Genomic DNA, 10,498 nt, shown 5'->3' with positions numbered 1-10,498 from the left:
TAATTTTTTTTATTATTATATAAAGTGTTCCTGTTGTGATACACATACACACACACGTACAGACAAAATATTTTTTTTTTATAATATTTAAATAACTTTTAAAAATCAAAAGAATCGTGTTAATATTGTTGTCTAGATAATATTGATTTCTAATCCTATAAATGATTTCTAAATATCACATTATGTTTCCCTCGATTCTAGGTTTAAATGAATCAGGTGAATTAGGATGACGTAGTTCTTCCGAAACACGTTAGAACTTTATGTTTAAGCGTCAACGTTTTCATCAGCTTTAGCACGTTTAGTGCCAAGCAGCTGTCGTAGTCGAATAAATTTTGAACGTGAACAGATTAATAATATCTTTTCCGTGTTTAATCATTTTGATACTAAACTCGTGAAATTTTCATCAACTATTCCACAACGTACACATTAGTCTACTAACTATATATATTGTTATTACTGTACTATATATATCATTATTACTATACTACATCATTTACATATTATTATTATACTTATATGTGTATATATATATATATATATATATATATATATATATATATAGTATTACTCATAACATAATTATACATATATTCTTATTTGTAAATCAATTGAAAGGAATGATGCGTGATTCATAGATCTATCGTTTCATTCTATCGACATAAAATACTATATCATATGTAAATATATATAATATTTATTTATATACACGATTTGTAAGCAATTTATTTTTCATAAATATAAATGAAAAATATTTTGTAACTACTTATTACAAATTTTTTGATAGATTTTGAAAGAAAGATTATAATATCGAAACGCAAAACGATCAATCGAACGTCGATCGAGTTAACGATCGAGAGGAAGACCCAGCTCCGTTTTCACTTTCAAATTTATTTTTGGCAACGAGCAAAGCACAGCTCTCGTCTAAAAATGCTTACAAGCGATTGCGGCTTTTCATTGGTTGTTAGAAGGACCACGTGAACGTGCTGAGAAGAAGGCACGCGATGAAGGCGCACAAGAAAGGCACAGTCAGCTGCCTAACGTCCGGTTGGCTAGTTCGAAGCCAGCTCGTTCTTATCAAGGTAAGCAGCTCGTTATTTTTTTTTACTTTTTTTGCCTGTTTTTTCTTTTCGCGAAAAGATATTCTTTATTTCTTGAATATTACAAAAATGAAAAAGAGTTGTTCGAAAAAGTAGAATTTTTATGTGCGTTTATCGATCATTTTCAAGGACATTTATGTTCGCCGTTTCGAGTGTCAGTGAAAGGTGATCTCGCATGCATTAATCTTTCTATATCTATATGTATATACATATATTATGTATTGATACTGATATTTTTTATGGATTCACATAAATGTATATAAGATATGTGTGTGTGTATGTGTGTGTGCGTGTGAGAGAAAGAGAAAGAAAGAGGCAAAGGTTATTAGTTTCATGTCATAAACGTCAGTTTAATATAGTGTTTCTTGATTGTTTTATTAAGTGAGTAAATTCTTTTAAAATTAGTATTAATTTCCGATTATTTTTTATTTAGTAAAATACATACTTTCTACTTTTTTCTGAAATTATTCAATTTCTGTTTATTTTACTTTTTATGCTTTTCTACTATTTTTTTTTTTTTATAATACTTACTGGAGAAATAAACTCAAATAAAGTTTTTCTTTTTTCTTTTCCCTTTTTTCTTTTTTTCCATTATTTTTCTAAAATTCATGAAGTTTTTTACGAAATATTGAAAAGAAAAAGGAAGAAAGAGAGAGAGAGAGAGAGAGAGAGAGAGAGAAACGAAAAAGTAGAATATTATTTCTATTTTTATAATAGCAAATAGATTTTTCTGTGTATGACCTCGGAGAGTTAGAGTATGTAGCAAGCGCACAGCAGAGTTTAGTTGTAATTTCTTGTCGGTTCGTTGTGTGCTTAGAATAGCTTAGGAATGAGATGAGAATCTATACTTGGCAAGAGAGAGAGAAAGATAGATAGATAGAGAGAGAGAGAGAGAAAGAGAGGGAGAGAGAGAGAGAAAGAGAGAGAGAGAGAGAGAGAGAGGGAGATATCTTGCACACTCTTTCACGAATATAAATGTTGGAAAGTCTGCAAGATTCTAACTGTGAAAATATATGTCTATGGGTATGTATGTATATTCGTAGAGGTAGCAACGTTTAGGAATAAGAATAAATCTAACATGGCAACGTTTCCCATAAATTTCATTATTTTATTATTATTATGTTCTAAACTATATTTCTTTGAAGAAACGTAATACTCGAATCTCCAATCTCGACAAATTTTTTTCTTGGGCATCGATCATTCTATTTTGTCTCTGTTTTATTTATTCATACATAAATTCTTTAATTTTTTTGATCTCAAAAAATATCGATGAAAGATCACCAATAAAATTAGAAATTTTAATATAAATAATTTTGACTCTTTAATTCGAGATCGAAATATAATAGTAAACATTGGAATGATCTTACATAAATCTCAGTATTATTCAAAAATATCTCTGTGAGATCAAGTTTTCACTATTTGACGTTGGATCGAAGTTGGTATGTGTAAGATGATGTGAGTAAAGAGAGGGGAGGGATAGAGAGAAAGAGAGAAAAAGAGATCTACAGCAGCGTGTTGGATCCAAATTTGGATCGCCCTGATATACCGACGTAGCCAAACCGACTCAACGTTACGAGACCTTTTGAAAAGTGGGGATGCTGAACATCTATTTTTACTCTTTCGATATTCTATACCCCATCCGCGATGAAGTTTCTTGCATCGTGAGATAAACGAAGAAATTTAGGCTTATGGAATATTATCATGATGAAAGTATTCAAAATGTCATCGAAAAATTGTTGAAAATTTGTCAAAAAAAGAATATTTTTTTGTTCGAATAAACTTTTAATTCTGTTCAATTCTATGTACAATTCAAAATCGATATACACATACATACACACACAGATAGTTATATATATATATATGTAATTAATGTTATTTATTTTTTATTTTTTTTATTTTTAGGTAGACGCGCGTAAGAAGCAGGCACCAACATGGCGGACGATGAGGTTAGGTGAGTATCGAACGAATGATATGTAAATGAATATCGTTGAAATCTAATAGATTAGATTATTAGATTGATTGCTTATTATTATTATTATTATTATTATTATTATTATTATTATTATTATTATTATTATTATTATGATTATTATTATTTGATCATCAATTATTATTTCTTTTCTTTTCATTACTCATCGTGGATCATTTCTACATCTAATTATGGAACATTCGTCACTGGCGATCCCCAATCAATAAATCCCTTTTTCGATTTTGGATTCTAGTATGAATTATGAATTTAAAGGTACGGATTTTGTGTGTCTTCTATGCTCGTTCTTCTTCTTGTCCTCTTTATTAGAATTAGATGTTTGACATTTGCGAACTGAGATATAAAGAAGTTTACTATGTATTAAGAAAAATACGAAAGATATTAATTTTATACTATTTTTGTTAGAATAGTATAAAATTTTATTTTGATATCGTAGTTTTTCTCATTTTTTACATAGTAATGGACTTCGAAGTAGAAAATTGTACTTTTTGAAATTTTTTTTGTCGAGGTTTCGAATAGACTGAACCTCACTTTTTTGTTTTTTCTGTTTTTAGTTGGTTTTTTTTCCTCTATAATATTTTTTTCCTTTATCTATTTTTGTTTTTATAGAAAAATTTAAATACGAACGTTACGTGTTTGCTTACTTTGTCCTGACCCTCACTCACCCCATCTCTCTTTTGGAACTTTTTATATTTTGATCACTCTCACACAAAAGAGAGTTTATTTTTTTTTTATTTTTCCAACCGATATATCGATTCTTCATATCGATATTTCGAGTTTTTCCTCTGTCTCCCTATCGTTTCTGTTTTTTCGAAACAATCATTAGAACAAAAAAAATCATCAATAGAAAGAAATCACAAATCTGAACACGCAAATATCGTCGATAGACAAGGATGGAAATGCAGAGAGCTACCGGTAAAGTAGATACGATGCTCGCACGTAAAAATGGCATTCTCCATGAAGAAAATAAAACATAAAAAAATACAAAGAAATATTATTCTTGCATGTTAATTATTTATCTTCCTTGTAGAAAATATACGTAACATAACCTCATATAACATAATATCATAAAATGTACAACACAAACGTTATGTTAATTATTGCCTTATTTTATATGCTTTGAACAATCTTTAAGCTTTTGTTAATTTAAATATTTCTGAACAAATAATAAATAAATATATATACATATATATTTATAGCATGTGCTGTATTTTAGCTTTTTATACAAAAGAAAAAATATATTTTTCGAAAATACGATCGTTTCAGTATCGTTAAAATTAACGCTATAAATATACTGCTTTGTTCAATGCTTTTGCAAAACATTTGTTAAAAACGAAACTCGAAACGTCTTTGTGAATCGATTTATAAGAAATATTTTTTGCTGAATTCATTGCTGTTTCAAAGTTCATTTCGAGTATCGTGTTTATCTCGAGTTATTTCCAATGGACGAATTTTTTCTAATCTCTTTTTCTCTTTCTTTTTTTTACAGAGGAAGCGTCTTGAGGATGTACGTAAAAGAGATGGAACTATCGAAGTATCGCGAACTTATCTCCGATGGAAAGATCATTCGGAAGAATTCGACTATCAATGTTTCTTTCTAATCCTATATTAGGAACTTATTTTCTTTACACTGTTATCATCATCGTTTCTCGAAACTTTTCAAATCTTTACTTCTTATAATAATAATTTCTATAATTTCTATATTTTTATTATTTACGTATTTTCAATCTTTCATATACCTTCTTTTTTCTATATAATTAAAAACATATTTTAAAATAAAAAATACCAATTGTCTGATAAAAATTGGAATTATAGATTAAAAAAAAAACAAAATCATTAGATATATTAGAGACATATATTATTGCTAATCACAGTCGACTTTTGTTTTTCTTAAAATTTTTCTTTATTATAATAATATCATTAGAATTAGTATACTATCTTTTCTATCTTTCAATTTTCTATTAATTTTATCAAGAATAGGTTTTCAAAAGTACTGGATATATCTGATAACCGAATAAATGGCTTCCAAGCACAGTGCTGTATTTAAAGCGTTAGAATTAGTAGAGTATTTAAAGAACGTGTTTACACGATTAATGCAGGAAAAGAAGAGGAAACAGGCGGAGACCGATAGGAAGAGGGCTGAGGTCCGAGCCCGCCTCGAAGAGGCTTCCAAAGCTAAGAAGGCTAAGAAAGGTTTCATGACCCCTGACAGGAAGAAGAAACTCAGGGTTAGTATATATTTTATTTTCTAATTGTAAATATACAAACTTCTTTGTTGTTGTTGTTGCTAATTATTGAAATCAATTTTTTTTATATTAATTTATATTTTATATATAATTTATATATATATAGATAACATGGGTATAATATTATTATTATTTAAATTATACTTATATATATATATGTGTGTGTGAGTATAATTTCTTTTTAATATAATAATAATATATTTTTAATATTTAATAATCTTATTTTACATAATTAATTTTACCTAATTATTTTGATAATAATTATATATTTACAGATGATATAACATAATTTATATACAGTAATATATTTTTAATATTTAATAAATTTATTTTACACGATTAATTTTACATAATTATCTTTTTTGTAATAATTATGTAATTTACATATATTTGTAATTTTTAATACATGTAGTTTACATATATTAATAATATTTAATATATAAATTTATTTTACATTCCGTAATTTTACAAATAATTTTTTAAATGTTTTAATTAATTATAACTTATAATTTTATTATGTATAGACGCACGCACACACACAGATTATTAAGTTTTTATTATTATTTATTTTTTGACAGCTCTTGTTGCGTAAAAAAGCTGCGGAAGAATTGAAAAAGGAGCAAGAAAGAAAAGCCGCTGAAAGAAGACGTATCATCGAGGAACGTTGTGGAAAACCAAGGAACGTCGATGATGCTAACGAAGGTATTTTGCCCTCTCTTTTCATCTATCCTTTCTATATCTTGATTGAACTCGTAATCCTCAAATTATTTGCGTATTTCGATTTCGAACTTTCGCAACTCCGATATCGTATGATCAAAGTTATATTACATTATCTACTCGTTATTTATATTATTCATTATTTATACTTTGGAGAAAATATTCTACCTAAAGTATTTATCTCCAGGAAAGATTTATAATCGACTTCATTTCTCCAATAGCCGATCATCTCTTTTAAAAATTGGTTTATAGATACTTAATATTAGATAATTCTTTTTTGTCAAGAATTATCTCGTAAATGAAATCTTTTTAATATATTATATATGTATGATGCAGATCATAGATCTTCTGAGATAAATCTTAGAAAAAGAAGATTATTTATAAATATTTAGATATATATTTTTTCATAAAGATTATCTCAAAAACGAGATCATTTTGCGATGCATATACATACATATACGTACATAAATACGTCTTCTAAGATAAATCTTGGAGGAAAAAGATTATTTACAGATATTTAGATATATATCTTTTTGAAACGATTATCTCAAAAATGAGATCTTTTTGCGGCTCAATATTTATATAGTATTGTATGTACGCAGATATACATACATACATACATATATACATATATATATACATATATATATGTATATATATATATATATGTATCTATACTTATTTATTTATTAGGTATCATCGACGATTATTATTTATAATTGATATAATTTTTCCCATTCTCCTAACCACCTCTTCCTCCTCCTCCACTCCATAAACAGGCGTGCAAATACGAAATTATCGGTCCTCCCAATTTCCTCTTTTTTTTTTTTTAATTTCTATTTAATATTATATTATATAAACAAATACCAAAATATATCAACACGCGTTATTGACGAAATATGTCGGCAAAAAAGAGTTGATAGAAAAAAAAAGCTAGAAGGAAAGAAAAAGAAAAAAGAAAACAAAAAGGAAAAAAAAAAGAAAAAAGTCAACTCTAAATGGAAAACAAAGACTCACACAGTTTCGGTTTTATAATAGTTCACAATTCTTGTCTTTATGTCTTCTCTAATTAACTCTCACGCAGAAACAGTGAAACGTGTGCTACGCGAGTACCACAATAGGATCACGTCATTGGAGGATCAAAAATTCGACCTTGAATATGTCGTTAAGAAGAAGGATTACGAGGTACTTCAGAGAGAATAGTACACAAGAATACGGGCGACTAGTCCGAATAACGAGCATTTATAATAACGTTATCAAATAATGAGCGCTCAATGTTGTTGCCATTTTTTCTATTACATATTAATGCAGTGCTCTTGCCCGGTTGCGCATACTATTATTTTTTTCTTTTATCTTTTTTATTTTATGTATTTATTTTAATTTTTTTTTTTTCAGCAGTTAGAGCCTCTCGATATTATCAATGAAATTTCTTTTTCTTTTTTTTTTTATACGTGACACTAACCTAGAAAAAAAATCTCTAACGTGACGAACACTATTGACAGTGATTTGTTTATTTTGTAATAATAAATATAAAATTTAGCTACATTTTTATTTTCTCAGAATCAAAATAATATACTTATTATAATTATAGCGTGAAAGTATTATAAAATTAAAATTACTTTTTTTATTTCTAATTTATTTCATTTTTTTATTTAATTTATTTATCTGATGTTTAAAACAAAATTTCTTTTCTTTTTAATTTTTATTTTAATTTATTACAAAACAATTATCTTCCCGATAAAAAATATTAAATTTAGTGTGATGAATTTGTCTTGTTTTTATTTTTTTATGTTTTCAAAATTGCAACAGTATATTTATAAAAGATATTATCGTTAAAGAGCGTACAATTCAAGATTTTGTTTACAGCATTTTTTTCTATTTCATTTCTGCTAATACATACAAAAATAAATAAATTAGATATTATTTCGACAATGAATACTTTACATTTTAATTTAAAAATTATAACTCTTACTTTTATTATTTTGTTATAAAAAAAATAATAATTATATATCAACTAATCAATCGATTTTTCACGATTTTGCGACCGGGCATCGGGACACGAGCTTCGCATTCTATCGCTACGTTTCAATATTTATCTCTTTCTCTCTCTTTCTCTCTTTCTCTCTCTCTCTCCCCCCTCTCTCTCTCTCTCTCTCTCTCTTCCTATCGCTATCTCTCTCTCTCTTTTTTTCTCTCTCTCTCTGTCTCTCTCTATCTCTCTAGCCAAACACAAAAAAACATACATACATACTTTATTTAACAGCAACGGCATCACTTTGTTTCTTTACTCTTTTCTATTTGCATTTTATCCTTTTATGCAATTTTGCAAATTTATGTGCTCGCGATCCTTTGCCTTATCTTTTGATCTTTTTTTTTGTTATCGTCTTTATCCTTTATCAATGCCTGGCCAGGACAATTTGTGTCGTCGATTTTTATATAAAATGTTGTTTGTCTAATAATCAAACGAAATTTAAAATTAGAGCTTTTATATATATATATATATATATATATATATATATATATATAAATGTATGTATGTATACATATATATTATCATCGATCGCGATAATCAATGTTTTTAAATATTGTGATGCATTATTATGAACAAACACAACATATATATATATAAATATGTATATATATATAAATATATAAATATATAAATATATATATATACATATACATATATGTACACGTATACAGTATGGATCAAATGTTTCTACGTGAGTATAAAAATCGATTACTCTTTTTCGTGACGTTTTTAAGCTTATAGTTAAGTTTGTCATTTAACAATCTGAAAAATGAAATTAGCCTAAAAAAGTTTCGATTTAGAAGAATAATTGATTATTAATATCTCCTAGGAAATTTTGACCTATCCTGTATATGTTACATATGCACATACGTATAACATCGGTTTTTTCTTTTTTATCTACATTATCTCAAACAATTTACTCGATTTACAACGATTTTAATTTTCTACCTATAAATTTTCATTTCCAATACGTACATACGTTCATTTCGAAATTCTCCCCTCCCCTCCACCCTTTATAAACCAGTCCTCTTTTCTTTTTTTGCCTTCTCTATTCGATATTTTCTTGAAATAGAAAAGAATCGTATCTCGTCGACGAAGTCATTCCAAGAATCGTAACGCTTATTTTTCGTCGATAGATACATTCGAATATGTAGATATCGTTTCGTTTAGATCAAAGATCGAAAATGAAAAACGTTAAATCGCGATTATGATTCTGAAGATGACTTCGAATTTTGACAGCCAACGTCAAGTCCATACTGATCCAGTATCATAAGAGGATCAACGTTCTCGAGGGGGAGAAGTACGACCTTGAATACGAAGTTGCCAAGAAGGATTTTGAGGTCGACACTTTTTCTAAATAGAGAGAGAAAGACAGACGGCGCTGCAAATTAGAAACTTTTTTTCTTTTCTTTTTCTCTCTCACATATTTTTCTTCTCCATTTTTCTTCTTCCATTAATTATATAATATAATTTTTAATAAAAAAAAATAATATATATTTATATGTATATATTTATACGTATGTATGTATATGTGTATATATATATATATATATGTACACATTTTTTTAACGATGTGATTATGTCTTGTTTATTAGTTTGCAGCGCTTCGTCGTAAAATGCCAGTAATTGATTTTATTTTTTTGATTTTGGTCGCGCTAAATATTTAGCTGGTACGGCCTATGATTTGATTTGATAACGATGTACATTTTATCGTATATACAAGTATCAAAACGTAACATTAGATTCTCGCAGCCTGTACGAGAGTAATAATAATAATAGTAATAATAATAATAATAATAATAATAATAATATTAATAATAATAATAATAATAATAATAATAATAATAATATTAATAATGACAATGATGATAATGATGATGATGGTGATGATGATTATGATGATAATGATAATGATAATGATGATAATGATGATGATGATGATGATGATAATGATAAAAGCAAGTTTCGTAGGCAAGTTTTGATCGGTTGCGTAGAAAGCCGGTAATTCTAACACTATAAGAGCAACCTTTCTAATACGAACAAGTAATTATTGATAGTCGAAAATAAGTATTTTTGAGCGTAATGGTAGTCAGGTGATTCGCATCGTAGAACCTTAATTTTATTTTATATTTTACTTAACGTACAAACTTAATCCTTTAAACGTTGATGCTATCACGAGTGAAATTTTAGCTCGATATATTTTTCTTTTCTTTTTCTTTTTTTTTTCTTTAATTTTTGGAAATTAAAAACTTCATACAAATATTTTATTATGTAAAGTAGAACAATTGTAGTGATTAGAAATAATATTGCGATTAATCTGGGAGTGAAATTTCATTCCACGTACATTTTCTTTTTTTCTTTTTTCTTTTTAGTGTTTCTGTTAATGTAAAATAATTAGAGAGCAATAAGAATTGAACAA

The 10,498-nt window shown here is 27.1% G+C and overlaps 1 protein-coding gene across 16 annotated transcripts in view; it reads left to right on the top strand.

The window, feature by feature from the left end:
• Positions 1 to 948: 948 nt before the first annotated feature.
• The window catches only part of LOC127064548 (troponin I), a 27,833-nt gene continuing 18,283 nt past the window's right edge, over positions 949 to 10,498 (top strand). For 2 of the 16 annotated variants that reach the window (XM_050995745.1, XM_050995749.1), the window contains exons 1-6: positions 952 to 1,079; positions 3,000 to 3,043; positions 4,574 to 4,591; positions 5,184 to 5,312; positions 5,909 to 6,032; positions 7,132 to 7,232. In XM_050995745.1, the coding sequence (XP_050851702.1) occupies positions 3,029 to 3,043; positions 4,574 to 4,591; positions 5,184 to 5,312; positions 5,909 to 6,032; positions 7,132 to 7,232 (387 nt within the window). In that variant the 5' untranslated portion in view covers positions 952 to 1,079; positions 3,000 to 3,028. Of the gene's footprint in view, positions 1,080 to 2,999; positions 3,049 to 4,573; positions 4,592 to 5,183; positions 5,313 to 5,908; positions 6,033 to 7,131; positions 7,233 to 9,318; positions 9,420 to 10,498 lie in introns of all 16 variants that reach the window. The other 14 variants (XM_050995752.1, XM_050995755.1, XM_050995743.1 and 11 more) reach the window with 13 other exon arrangements.

Source organism: Vespula vulgaris, chromosome 6 (assembly GCF_905475345.1).
Source record: "Vespula vulgaris chromosome 6, iyVesVulg1.1, whole genome shotgun sequence".
Taxonomy (NCBI): domain Eukaryota; kingdom Metazoa; phylum Arthropoda; class Insecta; order Hymenoptera; family Vespidae; genus Vespula; species Vespula vulgaris.
This window is presented reverse-complemented; position numbering and strand designations above follow the sequence as displayed.